The sequence below is a fragment of the Zeus faber genome (genome assembly GCF_960531495.2).
Source record: "Zeus faber genome assembly, chromosome: 1".
NCBI lineage: Eukaryota > Metazoa > Chordata > Actinopteri > Zeiformes > Zeidae > Zeus > Zeus faber.
This window is the reverse complement of record NC_137193.1, coordinates 41079876-41095556: the sequence shown is the minus strand read 5'-3', so window position 1 is coordinate 41095556 and position 15681 is coordinate 41079876. Positions and strand designations below refer to the sequence as shown.

The window sequence follows — 15681 nt, the reverse complement described above, 5'->3', positions numbered from 1 at the left end:
ACCAAAGATTTTGTTAAAGATTATCAAACGCCTCTCCATAGCACAAAAAGATGAGAGGAGTCACCGTCCATAGCTGCATGTTCCTTGTTTTAAGTGAAGGAGAGCACCGTGCTGTTGTGACGAGTCGTATTAAAAGCTGATCAGCATCTTGTCAAACAAAAAGCTTCATAAACAACTGTGAGTTTGTATTAAACACTAGGTATAGGAAAATCAGAACAGTGTCGACAAGAACTGGTAATTACAAAAGACCTCTCAGTGCTGGTAACATAAAGGACCGTGACCTCTCTGGTGAAGGTTCCAGAAAGAGCAAGTTATTGGATTATTTGTCGTTTCTTTTTTTTCCTTTTTGTTCTTGAACAATAAAATAAAATAACTCAAAGAAACAAATTTGCGTTTATAGATCACTCGAGTGCACAGGAAAGCACCTTGAGATAAACGCTGTGATTATTACTTGGACTGACGTTGGAATCTGCTGATAAAATAAAATTAACCAAGAGACATTGAGAAAGCTGAAGTGGAATCCTGGCTCCTTGTCCTGCAAGTGACTCATTGAAACTGACGATCTGAACATCCATCTATAAGCTCTGGTCATTACGCACACCAGGAAGGGAAACGTGATTGAACATCCAAAGGAAAGCAGGCATCGTGATAGGTTGAGGTTCCATATTTGAACATTAAGGGCCGAATTGCTGGGGGGGGGGGGGCAAACAAAATAAAAAGCACCATTTTGGAAGAGGCCAAAAAAGGCCAAAACATGAACACATTTGGTACAATTCATAATAGTTACTAGAATCTAGTTATATTCACAACATTGCGTTAAAACACAAGCATGTGTGCAATTTCTTTCCCTGCAGCTCGTTGCAAATATTTCCACACCTCCGGCCCTCATCCCCTCTACAAAATCTCCTGTGTTTGCCCAATCACATATATATATATATATACATACACACTCATACATATATACATACATATATATACATATACATATATATACACACATACACACATATATATATATACATATATATATACACACATATATATACATACATATACACACACACACACATATACATACACATATATACATGTACATACAGTACACACACACACACATATATATACATACATATATATATATATATATATATATACATACACACACACCCCCCCATCTATTATGAAGCAGACAGAAAGAAACAAAGAAATGAGAACATATGTACAAAAACAGTGTGTCACCTTTATCAACAAACAGAGAAAAGAGTAACAATTTAGATCGCTAAGCGTGAGGGTCCAGTGTGAGAAACACACACACACACACAGAGTAGCTGAAATCATTGTACACTAGGTTTTTAGGAGGTGGCGGTGGGTGGATGGCTGGGGAAGGATAGCATTTAAAATATGAGAATTGCAGTAGAAGTTTTGGAGTTTGAAAGTTTGCCTTGTTTACAAAAAGCACCATTAATTTATTCTAATTATTATTTTTTTAAATGTTTTTCGATATTGAATAAATATGATCAGGCACAGTCCGGAGCTAGCACCATTGTTTTCAGACTGAGTCAAGTAAACAAACTATTGCATTCTACTTTTCTTTCAGGTTTTACAAATAAAAAACAAGGAGAGGGGGAAGACAAATACCAACAAATACCAAAAACGGATGGAGAGACTGACAGCATAAATAGAATATTCTAAAAATTATACACAATTATACAGTCCAAGAATTAATCAGATTCACAGTACAAACATTGTAAAAAATAAAAATAAAAAATACAAAATACAATGCAAACCCACGAGTGACAGTCCAGTAGTACATTGTGGTTGTTGTTTTTGAATTCCCAGTGTGTGAGGATGTGGATGTGTTTTTCTGTTCGACTGACTGCAGCTCCGAAAATCCACATAAAAGCATTCCGAGTCCCTTATGTCAACCGACTTCCAGTTGACAGATAAAACGCATCTTACGTTTACCTTAAGAATATATATATTTAAGCCCATTTCAGAATGTGTACAACTTCTGCCCAAGTAGTGAAGCACTACGAACTAAGGACGCACTGATACCGGTTTGTTGGTCTGACAAGAACTGAGAACTCCATCTTATGTATCTACTTAATCTGAATTTTTTCAATAGTAAGATCACTGATTTAATTTCCAGTAATTTACTGATTCACTGATTTGTTCACGACAAAATCAGATCTAACATACTCCAATCTCAAGCATAATAGGTGACATTATGCTAGTATCTGATTGATGGTAATTAAGCTTTCTTGATTCAGACTCGATACTCTATCCCAATTTTGGAATCTGTGCGCCCCTACGACAAAGATAGAGCATAGACAACACCACCCACACCCAACTATACATTCTCACAACAAAGCAGGTTAACGGTTTCACTTAATTCTTCTAAAATAGAGTTAAACGTGTGGCCACAAAGAGTTTCTAATTCTCAACCAGACAGTGGGGGTGATTTAAACAGCACAGAACGACACAGACCAGTCCCCCTCTACAGATTATTTTTGGCCAATTTTTCACTTGGATTAAATGAAGCAGCAAATGTTATTGACACGCTGACATTTAGCAATTCTGTGAATCAACTATTGGCAACCCTTAAAATTATGTTGGTAATTCATAAATTCTGCATCACATTAGGGTTGTCATAATATATATACTTATAGACAACAGGGGTTTAAAGGTTGTCAATACCTGGGCTTGGTCCGTTTGCTACATATGCGTCTATCCAGTGTGAAGTTACACCAAAGAATTATGTTTATTTTTTTAATTTTTTTTAATATTGCTTCATAGTCAAAAACTTTCAAAAACCTTACACATTTAATTTCAATGAAGGTGCAGCCCCTAAAATGCAGAAAAACCACTACTGCAGTTTGGTGGATTAGTCTGTGTGTGCTGGTCCAAGATAGTGGAAACAGCTCATAAAAGGGACTGAATGGACAATTTGTGTGTGTTTTGAAAAGGTTTTTTAATATTAAATATTTTTTACATTAAAAATATGTATATATTACATAATACTATATAATATATAATATTTTAAAAATAAAAATATGAAATATTAAAAGGCTCAATTAAAATGAAGAGTCAGCGCCTTTATTGACTTACAGAAAAACAATAATAATAATACTGGTATGTATTATTGGAGCACCACAATGTCACAGCAGAAAGCTTAACGACCACTTCCACTTGTAGAATAATCTTATCTTGTTTTCTCCTCTGGCACAGTGAAGCAGAACCATTCCCTGTGAAGTCTGACCAGAGTGCCACAGTGGTGTCAAGGTGTGTGTGTGTTGTCCCATACAGAAGCGGTCTGGGAGGCGATGTTGTCGGAGAGTTGTGCAGCACCGGTGGGTGAGGCCATTGCCTTGGTCCACACATGTTCACTTGCATAGGTTACGTTGGGATGAGGTAGTTTTCAGCAATTACCTGGAACGACACCCACAGTCAGAAACAACACAAAGAGAAAAGACAGAGAGGCAGCCGACCGGCCACGTTACCGTCAGAAATTTAACGCGTTTCCTCACACTGTTTAAAGGGAAATTCCACCACTCGGAACAATCAAATCAAATTCTCCCTTTGTGGCCAATAGTCTCTAGTGGCCACAGCAGGAGTGAAATTGACTGATGAAATCGAATAGTGTTCCTCTACCCATGCCAAGTTAGGAAGAACAGAAACAGTAGGGCTGGGCAATATTGACAAAATCAAATATTACAATATTTTAAAAAGAACACTTTTCTATTGCTAATCTGACAATATTTTGGGGATGACCATTGGTGCTTTTATATACACACAAGGAATTGGGAGAAACAATCATCAGTGATATGAATAGTATCACCAATCGGGTAGAGGCGTTGATTAGAACATCTAGAATTAGAATCTATAACTGTATATCAGTGCTGAAAATTGCACTCTGCTTGCGGTATTTTTGCGATCCGATCATATGCATGAGTCGTGCTAATCAAACCCCTGTACGCCAGTTGGTCCAACTTGGCACCGGTGAGATTTCTTATTTCTTTTCAGTAAAGAGAAGCATGGTGCCAGTTGTGTTTTATGTTGGAGTTTTGGCCAGCGATCCTTTTTGTTGACTGTGATCATAAAAACTACGCCGCCGAGGCAACACTGCCAGTCCTCCATGGATTCACACCTGTGGCAGGGGAACTGTTGCAATATACACTCACCAGCCACTTTATTAGGTACACCTGTACAATTGCTTGTTAACACAAATAGCTAATCAGCCAATCACATGGCAGCAACTCATTACATTTAGGCATGTAGCCGTGGTGAGGATGACTTGCTGAAGTTCAAACCGAGCATCAGAATGGGGAAGAAAGGGGATTTAAGTGACTTTAAACATGGCATGGTTGTTGGTGCCAGACGGGCTGGTCTGAGTATTTCAGAAACTGCTGAACTACAGGGATTTTTTTCACACAACCATCTCTAGGGTTTACAGAGAATGGTCAAAAAAAGAGAAAATATCCAGCGAGCAGCAGTTGTGTAGACGGAAATGACTTGTTGAGGTCAGAGGAGAATGGGCAGACTGACTCATTACACTCATTACAACCAAGGTATGCAGAATACCATCTCTGAACACGTTGAACCTTGAAGAAGATGGGCTACAGCCTCAGAAGACCTGACCGGATGCCACTCCTGTCAGCTAAGAACAGGAAACTGAGGCTACAATTCACACAGGCTCACCAAAAATGAACAAAAGTCTCGATTTCAGCTGTGACATTCAGATGGTAGGGTCAGAATTTGGCGTAAACAACATGAAAGCATGGATCCATCCTGCCTTGTATCAACGGTTCAGGCTGGTGGTGGTGGTGTAATGGTGTGGGGGATATTTTCTTGGCAAACTTTGGGCCCCTTAGTACCAATTGAGCATCGTTCAAACGCCACAGCATACCTGGGTATTGTTGCTGACCATGTCATTCCTTTATGAGCACAGTGTACCCATCTTCTGATGGCTACTTCCAGCAGGATAATGCAGGATAATGTCACAAAACTGAAATCATCTCAAACTGGTTTCTTGAACATGACAATGAGTTCACTGTACTCCAATGGCCTCCACAGTCACCAGATCTCAATCCAATACAGCACCTTTGGGATGTGGTGGAACAGGAGATTTGCATCATGGATGTGCAGCCAACAAATCTGCAGCAACTGTGTGATGCTATCATGTCAATATGGACCAAAATCTCTGAGGAATGTTTCCAACACCTTGTTGAAGCTATGCCACGAAGAATTAAGGCAGTTCAGAAGGCATAAGGGGGTCCAACCTGGTACTAGCAAGGTGTACCTAATAAAGTGGCTGTATATAGTATGTTGTCAAGCGATATAATGTGACAAGTTAGCATGGACAATGCAGCTTTCTCTAGAAAGCTACTCCTACTGATGGAGGAGACGCCACGGGTGGAATTTCCCTTTATCCGTCGAGTCACCACATGGACTTACCCTGTTCAAACAGAACAGCAGCTTGTGAGAGCAAAGGAAGCTAGGTTCCCCCCCTTCTCTCCTTCCCTTCCTACCGGTCTCTCTCCCTCCCTTTCAGTCTCTGTTCTGTCCTGTCCTCCCCACCCTACCCCACTCCTTTCCATCATCCATCTTGCTTCCTGACCTCCATCCCCAGCCCTATCTGGGTCGGGAGCCAGAGACCTGGGAGGTGCTGTGGGTGACATGCACATTAAGAGTCCTCCACATGTTCCCCACACTCCCGCCGCCTCCGCTACCCCCGGAGCTGTCGGCCGAGGGGGGCGGAGGCAGCCGGGGTGAGTAGTGAACTGTGAAAGGGCGAGAGGAGGATGAGGAGGTCGGGGTGGACAGGGAGGAGGTGGAGAGAGCAGCCGTAGCAGCAGCAGCAGCAGACACAGAAGCGGGGGAGGAGGTAGAGAGACAGAGGGATGACTGAGCTCTCTGGTGGTGGTGGTGGTGGTGGTGGTGATGATGGTGGTGGAGGGAGGGGTGGGAAATGCGGGAGGAGTGGAAAGCATCTGCGCGGGAAGAGAGAGGAGACGGGGCCTCAGAGTGCGTGGGAGCCGTGGAGCAGGCGGTGCTGTGCAGTGGGGGCGGGGGAGGCAGCGAGAGGGCAGGGGGGGAGGCGCTGTGTAGGACCGACTGCATGCGGCCATGCTGCTGGATCTGGGACAGGGAGAGGGGCAACGGAGAGGAGGCGGCCTGGGCGGAGGAGGTGGAGGGAGAGGGGGAGGAGGAGGAGAGGCCGAGCAGCGAGCCGAGACCTCCGGAGACGGGCAGCGAGGTCCCAAACTGATGGGACGACGCTGCAGGAACCACATGGTGAAATATACCTGCGAAATCACACAGCAGAGATGGAGGGAGCAGGGAGTGGGGGCAGCAGAGAGAGAGAGAGAGAGAGAGAGAGAGAGAGAGAGAGAGAGAGGTGGTTGAGAGTGATGGGAAGCAGGAGAGAGAGAGGAAGGGAGACAGAGAGACAAAGGGGTAGAGAAAGAGAGAAGCAGGGACTGAGCCGGGTTGTGCATAGTGCTAAGCGAGACAAGCAACAATGAGCAAACAGTCAGTCCACTGTGACTTCAGCTAAACTAGGAAATTTTACAGCTTCAGAATAGAAGCCTCAGTATAAAAATGATCAAAACCAGAGGTGTGTGTGATTTAAGCTAATTAAACTCACCGTCATAGTGAAATGACTGACACAAACCCCGACAGATACACCCTTCAGAAAATGACAAAAATCAATGTTACCTTCAGAGAGCCAAATCAAAACAGTTTTGAGCAATAAGATCTTGTCAGGAAGTCAATGAACTTAATATACTAGTTCTCAGAATTTGTGTATTGGCCGTCTTTGTGGCAACAATTTCCAAGGGTGTTTGAAACCTCAGCCCTCAAGCAGCCATTCAAAGCAAAGCAGCATCAGGAGTCAGTCAGTCACTCAGTCAGTCAATCAGTCGGTGAAACAGTCAGTGAGGTGGAGAGCAGCTCTGGTCTTCCACTTACCTGAAGGTGTTGACTCCCCAACATCTTGAGGGAGTTCAGGCTTTCAGTAAAGACCCCAGGTCAGGCTCACACACACACACACATATATATATATATATATATATATATATATCTTTTAATCTATACTGCCTTTTGTACTTCTTTGAATTTTAGTTGCTGTTCTGAATCAGCACGTGTGTATTTAAAACATTTAGTTCTTTTCTTGAGAAGCACAACTAGTTGCTCTCGTATGAAATGAGAGGTAAATTAAGTTTCTCAATCTGATGTGTGATTTGGAATTTTTTATCGTTGGTCCTCACCTCCGGCTGCGCCCCCCGCCAGCCCGGCACTGGAAAAGCCCCCCAGGGCGGAGTGTCCGTTGACCAGCCGCGCAGCCCCGGTCACCGTGGGCGCACCAGTTTGCGCACCAAACAGGGACTGCAGGACAGTGGGCCCGCCGAGAGGAAACTGACCCCCGAGGTACTGTCCCACACCAGCCCCCGAGGCGGACGACACCGCCGGGCCACCCCCAACCTTGCCTCTGAGGATGCCTCCTCCAGTGCCGGCGGCCGCCGAGATGAAGAGGTTTTGGCTGACTGAGCTGCTGGCAGCCTTCAGCTCCCAGTCTCGGGAGGCCTTCTGCTTCTGGGGGGCCTGGCGCTGGTCCGGCACGCAGCCCCCCTGTGGCCCCCCGCCGCCGTTGAGGGCCCCCGCTTCCTGACTGAGGAAAGGGTTGGACGAGACGTAGGCCGAGGTCTCTCCTTCAATGCCTTTCCTGGCCTGCTGCTGCTGCTTGTGGTCGGAGTCGGAGTCCCCGCCCCTGCCGGAGCCCCCCTGTCGAGGGTTCAAGCCAGGCTGCTTGGGGTCTGAGATGGGGGAGAAGGTGGACTTCCACTTGCTGGTGGAGGATAAAGAGGACGAAGAGGACGCTTCGCTGGCGGTGCTGTGACCGCTGCTGGTGCCTGATTTCCTACCTAGGAGGAGGGAACGCCAATGTTAGGGAAACACTTCACAACACCATCTCTGAACTCAAAATGAAATATCAGAGACTCCAGCTACTAATATTTATGGCCTCCTGTACCCCATTTACACCTGGCATTAAAATGCGATCCGCATCTAGAAATGTTATTTGTATAAGGAAATATGTATCACACCACAGCAAAAGCCGCCATCTCGCGCATTTCTAAAACCGCCAGGAGCAGTCAAATAAGTTGAAAAAACATTTCTTGAAGGAAAATTATTATTCCATATTCGTGTTCCTTTGTGTTTTTTTATTTTTATTTTTTTATCTTTCAACATCTGTCTTCAAAACCGAGTTTGATTTATAAATAGTAGAAAAATGTTAAACCGTGGAGTTAAATAGTCCCATTAGATTACATGGGGAAACGCAGTTCACTTACTGAGACGCAGAACAGCACTGAACAATGCCGATTGATCATTTTAAATTGACCATCCAGGTGAAGATCACTCATCCATATACCATGTGATATGAGGTCACAATGTGAAACTGTTTTGATAGAATTCAACGTTTAAATGTACTACTTTTACACACACGGAGCCACTGTTGTGAAACGGCGAAGAAGAAAAATCCTGCGCCTCACGCACCTACGTCACTTCCGTAAACAGACAGTTAAAGCGCCGCACGGGGGTGTTTGGGTCTCACTTGTCTGTGAAAACTTTCTTCTCTGTATCGTTATGGATTACACGAAGCAGGTGGTGGGAGCTATAAATCATATTTCGGACCTTAATCTGGCCAGTGCGATAGATCCAAGTCAGTGTTCATTTTCCGCGATGATAGTCAGTTCTCCGATGGCGACACGAAGAACGACAGCGCTGCTGAATCTGATATTACTTAGGACTTGGAGAACATTTCAAACAGCGGATTTCAAACTTAATGCGACAATGAAACGGAATATTTTCAAGAACCACTGGAGGAGACCAACGATTCCGTTGTTACAACGGAAGAAGTTGATGATGTGATGAAGTCCGTTGAGGTTGTTGACAGATTTTCAGGTTTCAGATTTTCTGAGACTGATAATATTGACAGACTAGATTTTGTTGTGTTGTCCATACTTTTAAACTCCAAAATAATTCCACTTTTAAAAAACATGTATATTCTTACTGTTAAATAAAAGCTTTTTTTAAAAACAAAATTAGTTGTGTGTTGTTGAGCTGTTCTTGATTGGCCCATTCAGCTTTATGTTAAGTAGCCATGAGGCTTTGTTTGTTTGTCCGCCAACCCCATTTGCACTCTGGGAGCTGGCTGAATGAACCTGGTGTGGGTAAAACTTTGGAGGTGATTATCTCAAAAACAACGGTTTGCCACACCCTTGTCATTAACAAGTCATAGCTTTAAAAATATTTGCTTGATTTGCACAAGTGACACCTTGTTTGGAAGCTCTGATTCTCCACTTTCAAATGATGCAAAAAAACGAACAAACTCGAAAGCCGCCAAGTGATCCTAAAGTACATGGTGGGTCACATATGCATTTCGATGCAAGGTGTAAATGCATGCATAACGCATTGAAATTGGAATTCTATCGGATCAGCCATACCACATCTGGAGGTGGTTGCAATCCTTACATTTCGGCCAAATTTGTGAGAAAAAAACCCATCTGTTTTCGTTGCCATGCTGAATGCAGGAAAAAAAAAATCTAATAAAATTTAAAGTAGTATTGCATCCTGAGATGCACCATGTTTTTTGATGAGTCCACCTACCAAATTTGCATACTGAGATAGGATCACAATGTGGGCAGAATAAAGATAACAAGACCACTTATTAATACCAGGTGTAAATGCCAAGGCCGTGACTGTTTATCATTATCCAGATAACATATCTAGATACAGATCACATTTTAATGCCAGGTGTCATATTGTGAGCATCTTTAGGTCACATTTATTCATAAAGGTCACAGAGTGTGTGTGAGTGAGTCCGGATTCTGACCTCTTTCACCGTCCCCGCCTCTGCTCGGTCCATCTCTGCTCTCCAATGATATTGTGGCAATTTTTCTTTCAATTCTTAAAACCACAATTGGGGGGGGGGTGGGGGGGGGTAAATAACATCCTTTGCATTTTTTATACTTTAAATCCTATTTTTATATTTCATCACATAAAGCTGTATATTCATTGATTGTTATTCCGTGTCTATTACTGAGCACAAACTTTATGTGTTACCGTGAGCTGGAGCTGTCGGCAGGGTACCCGGAGTCATCATCGGAGCTCGATGACGAGGAGTAGGACGCAGCCCCGTTCAGCTCCAGGGGCCGCTCTCTCTTTAGGACTGGGGGCTGGTCCAGGTCGGGTCCACAGGGACTTTGGCCAGCCTGTTCTGGGGAGGAGATGGCCGAAATCTCCAGAGGCTGGTTGATGTTGTTCACCTGTTGCCACACAGGTAGTCGCAGTAAGTCACAGTGAGCAAAGTATTTTTGGGGTAAGTTGTTTGTTACCATCGTCTGTGCAGTTGAATATCCCTGCTTATAAAAACAGCTTGAACAGTGATCAATAAAAGTTCTGCAACGTTTTAGATGATATCTAAATATAATATCTGATCTCAATCTCTCTGGTGGATTTAAGATTATCTAAGCCGTTCAAGTCAATCAATGTTAGCCTTTCAAGTCAGCCAGGTGAACTACAATATTATCGCAATAATCACATTAAAATTATTTTCTGCATTAAGGCGATTAAATCATCCTTTGAAGCAACTCCATGTATTTGCGTAAGGAATGTGCTTCTCTATTTGCTGTTGTCATTCTTGGTGGCGAGATCCACCTTTTCCTGCAAGGAAGTGCAAGAAGTGAAAGGCAGCCACGGGGAATTTGATGAAACAGGAGCTAGTTGTGGTCAGTATACTGTCAATATGGATTCTTATGAAAGTCACAAAAAAAGAACAGCACCCTCAGATCTAGACCTCCTCAAGTACCAAGAAAAAAATTAAAAACTAAATAAATCAATCGATCAGAAGAGGACAAACTTTTTGAAAATAAAGTCCCAATGGAATTCTGGAACTTAATCCCCCCAACACAGACATCATGGATCCCCACTTTAACGCCTCAAGCGTCTCACCATAGAGCTGATGTTGAGTGGGGATCCTGAGGAGTGGCTGTTGGATCCGAGCCCGGGGAAAGACCTCCTTTTTGGGGATCCGCTGGTTGCTGCGGCCACCCCCCCCGCCGCGGAGCTCCGCTTCCTCCTCCCGCGCTTCCTCCCCTCCGGAACGCTGCCGCAATGCGATGGGTGCAGGGTCGAGGATGAGGAGGCGTGGTGCGAGCTGGGCGACTGGTGGTGGTTTCCGTGATGGTTTCCGTGCTTGGACGAGGATCCAGCAGGGTTAGGATGGTTGTGGTGGTGGTGATTGTGGTGATGGAGACGTGATGCTCCGCCTCCCGACGAGGAAGACGAAGAGGAGGATGAGGAAGAGGAGAAGAAGATCCGTCTTCGGGACTCGCCATCATGGGGCTCTGTGTCGGACTCGACCCCCTGCCGGTCCTGGCCATCCTCGGGGAGAATGCGCGGGGGTCCGTCTGCGTACTGGAGCACGCCGCCGGTGCATAGCGGAGGGCTCTGCATGGGAGGCCCACGTCCGGCCTGCCCCGCGAGGGAGCTGTTGGCGTGGGGCGAAGAGGAGGAGGACGTGCCGTCATGGTCGTCGCCGTGAGAACCTCCATTCATCAGCCCTGAGCTGGAGGAGTACCCTGCAGAGGAGGAGAGCAAGACGTCAACAGGACCCCCACATTCTGGAACAGAGCGGGGAAATAATGTAAACAATATAATATAAACATGGTCTTTAATAGAGAACAATTTCTGGGACAATACTTTGGGGGTGTCTACTGGTGCTTTCATACAATATTTAATATTAAGGGTGGGAGAAAATGTCGATACTGTAATATATCACGATACTTCATCTTGCGATACATTATCGATACACTGACGCCAAATATAATATTTATAAAAACATGGTGCCGTTCTAAACTACTGGTGTATTGGAATATAGATGATCTGTGATGCGTATGGATTGCCCACCCACGGTTCGGCAAGCATGTGAACCGCGGATTAATTGCAAAATGTAACCATCTTCGTGAAATACAGTTTTATTGCCGTCCGCAATGCATAGTTGCGGTGAAAAGAGATCGACAAGACTGATGCGTCCTATGTTTTACGCTAAAGGGCAATGATTTGTTTACGGTACGTTACGCTGCAGTATGTTGCTGCTACTTTACAACACGTCCTGAATGAGCTATGGATAAAGCCAATGTCGCCGCTATGCATCTGTGTGTCCACTTTATTGGGGCGGTCAAGATCCGCAAGTAAACAAATACAGTGTGTATTGAGAGATGCAAAATCGACTGTAACTCACTTAATTCTGAACTGATTTTCATGAAATTTGGTTTGTTATAACTGTGAGAAATTTTAAGTGACTATTGGTCTAATATTTAATATATTTTAAGATATTTAAACATTGGATATCTTGGTTGCACTTTTTTTCCATCTCAGTTGTCAAGTTCTGTGAAACTGACACAATAGTACAGTGAATAAATACATAATTCCTGCTTTTTGCCTTTTCAGGGGTATTTTTTCTTCTTTAGTTACACAGATATCGTGATGTATCGTAGATGTCAATTGTCTTGCAATGTATCAAGTTTTGCAAAATCGTTGGGCAAAGCATGGTGATATTATTGTATCATAAGTTACTCTGCGATTCCTACCCCTATGTCAAAGTGGTCAATATTCCAAATAAATAGTTTCTATATATTATAAAGTGGTGGAAGAAGTAGACATAACAATACTAGACACAAAATTACTCTTGTAAAAGTGCCACATTGACAATTAAACTTAAGTTAAAGTATTAAAAGTAAAAGTGCTTGTCATATGCAGTGCCCTGGTATAAAACAGTCGCAAAAAGTGCCAAAATTGCTGTCTTAAATTACAACTGTCATGTGTTCATGTGTTTTTTTTTCTATGTCTGTATTTGCATGTCTGCATTTTCATCATAAAAAGTTGCAAGTTATTACAACATGCGGCATCATTTTTTTTTCTTTTATTAATATGTTGATGTTGAAAATGGCAAATCTACGGCAGCAGAATGTCTGTGAGGTAATCATGGAGACTCTCACCATTGGTCTGACCGGTTTGAGACACAGGACTCGGAGTGCTCCTCTGTAGACATATAGAATTAAAACAAAACATTAGAATATCACTGAACTATGAAAGTATACTGTCAAACCCTTTAAAATTACACTAGCAGTAGCTTCAACATAAGACATGTTCCCTTCCGGGTTACTCCACACTGCGACTCGAGTAGCCTACCCGTCCTGTTAGATTGATTTGAATTTTTTTTAATGTCTATCCTGCGTGCAAAATCCCATTTGTGTAAAGTTATGTCCAAGAGATACAGACTATGGGGACGTTTGTGGAGTTCTTCATACTTTAATGTGTGATATCTTTGGGCTTTTACACCTGCCAGGAGACTGGACACGCTCTGGGTGGATATCATGGCTTTATCCCCGGGAGAATCACCCTCAATTGCGAGTTTATCCTATCCCTACAGACTTCAACAAATGGAGTTGTGCCAGAGAGCATCCCAACGGAGTTTGCAGATCGCATAAAATGACAAATTGTAGGAAAAGAGGCAGAAGGGAGGGAGTCTCATCCACTACAGCAAGCTTCCTCCAGTCGCTTCGACTGGACCGGTCACTGACGTTCACCAACAAGCGACAAGGAGGAGGCGTGTATTTCTACATCAACCAGAGGTACTGTAACACCGTTGTGGCCCGTGAGAGGATATATACCCCAGACACTGAGCTGTTGACAATCTCACTCTGCCCTTACCAACTGCCTCGCGAATTTCAACAGGTTTATTCCACGACTGTTTACATACAGCCGTGAACAAATGTATCTGCTGCTGCACAGTTGATTGCTGACGTAACGCATAGGCTAATTCAATCTGTTTGGATGCCCCTAAATTTATCCTTGGGGATTTTAATCACTGTCAATTAAAGAAGACTCTGAGGACATATGAACAGCATGTGACTTCTGCCACCACACAAAATAACTTGATCAATCTTTGTTTTGGTTCAGTTAAATTCCGTTCCTAGGGCCAGGTCGTTAAGTGAATTGGATGATAAGCGAGGACCCCAGTTATTTCAATTTAATATTAATCGCGCGGCGATTGCGAACGCTAGTGTAGTAGTGAATACTGAGACTGCGGGAACGAGACTGAGAATGGTGATGGGGGATCAGATGTATACAGTGTATATAATGTATAAAGTATATATAGTGTATATGTATATATAGTTTATACAGTGTATATAGTAAATACAGTATATAGTAAATAAAGGGTGATGCGCGATGAGATGCTTGACACTGAGACACTGCGCACGCCATGGTATTGCACACAGCGTACAATACAGACTGGTCAGAGAGCTGGTCATTAAAAGGTAGGTCGTTAAGTGAGGATACCTGTATGTAAGGCTAAAATGAAGTATAGGGTAAAGATAGTAATGTAATAACGCAGTGTAGATTTTAGAGCAGCCTGGCAAGGTATTAAAACAATGGCCTCCATTAATCAATGTACAAATGAGACAAAACAATCCATCAGTGTGAATGCGGTGGATGACTCTTGATTTGCACAACACTTTAACAAATTTTTCTCTCGCTTTGAAAGGTCTGAGTTCTCTGAAAATGTTTCCCTGCTAAGAGAGTCTCTTGTACCTCAAAATGATATCCTGATATCTCAGGAATGTGTTACACTTTGCGCTATTGTGCTGACTAAGTGAGGTCTTCACTCATCTTCCAGATGTGTGCCGAACTTGGCCCGATACCTACAATATGGAAAACATTACTAAAATACCTATGTGGCAGACGAGGGGGCGTGGTTAAACCCCGTCTACAAGCGATGGGGCTGGCTTGGCTCCGTAGCGGCGCAGCTGTACTGGGTCTGCCTGATCAGCCTCTTTAGCGCTGATTGGTCGGACCCGGCTAGGAGAGATTTTGTACATGATGTACTGTCTTTTCAGTGGAGATCGCACGGTGCAGGACGCGGAAACGCCTGCGGACCAGAACACGACCGGGGAAAACATACAATGATCATTCCTTTTATTTTATGCTCCGGTTTTGCCAGTGACTCTTTTTGTTCTTATTATTAATAAAACCCTCGCCAAGCCTCCAGGTCCCTTCCGAAACCCGTACATGAGGGTAGAGACTTTCACAACCCAATCCATAATCAAAAAATCCCAAGGCAATAAATGAGTATAGACCTGTTGTGCTTAAATCCCTTGTCATGAAAATTTTTGGGAAGATTTTTCAAAGATATGGTTGTCTGCCTCATTGATCCCTTGCAGTTTGCTTATCAAGAGAGAAAACTCTTTCGAAACCCAAAATCTCGTGTTAGAATTTTATTCGCTGATTTCTTTCCGGCTTTGCAGATGCAGCTTCATACTGTATTTTGATTGAGCAACTTGCTTCTTACTTGAAATTACCTGATCAGCTTTTGATGTTGCTTTTAGAATTTTTAACATACAGAATCCAGTACGTGTCTGTAAATAGACTTATGTCCAACACCAAGGTCTCAAATATGGGCTCACTCCAGGATTGTGTCCTGTACCCACTGCTTTATATTATGTACACAGACAGCGGCAGGACTTCTGAAGAGGGCAGCTATCTTGTGAAATTCTCTGATGACACCGCCCAATTGTCTCTTCTTCAGGGCTCGAAGTCAGATCATGGTTGTTCCCTATC

General features: G+C 43.4%; 1 protein-coding gene across 1 annotated transcript in view; it reads right to left on the bottom strand.

The window, feature by feature from the left end:
* Positions 1–3290: 3290 nt before the first annotated feature.
* dot1l (DOT1-like histone H3K79 methyltransferase) overlaps positions 3291–15681 on the bottom strand; it is a gene marked incomplete at its 5' end in the record, with an annotated part of 43604 nt that continues 31213 nt past the window's right edge. Inside the window, 6 exons of the mRNA XM_080017617.1 lie at positions 3291–3429; positions 7269–7922; positions 9893–9966; positions 10123–10325; positions 11011–11639; positions 13059–13101. Coding sequence (XP_079873743.1) covers positions 3419–3429; positions 7269–7922; positions 9893–9966; positions 10123–10325; positions 11011–11639; positions 13059–13101 — 1614 coding nt within the window. The 3' untranslated portion in view covers positions 3291–3418. The remainder of the gene's footprint in view (positions 3430–7268; positions 7923–9892; positions 9967–10122; positions 10326–11010; positions 11640–13058; positions 13102–15681) is intronic.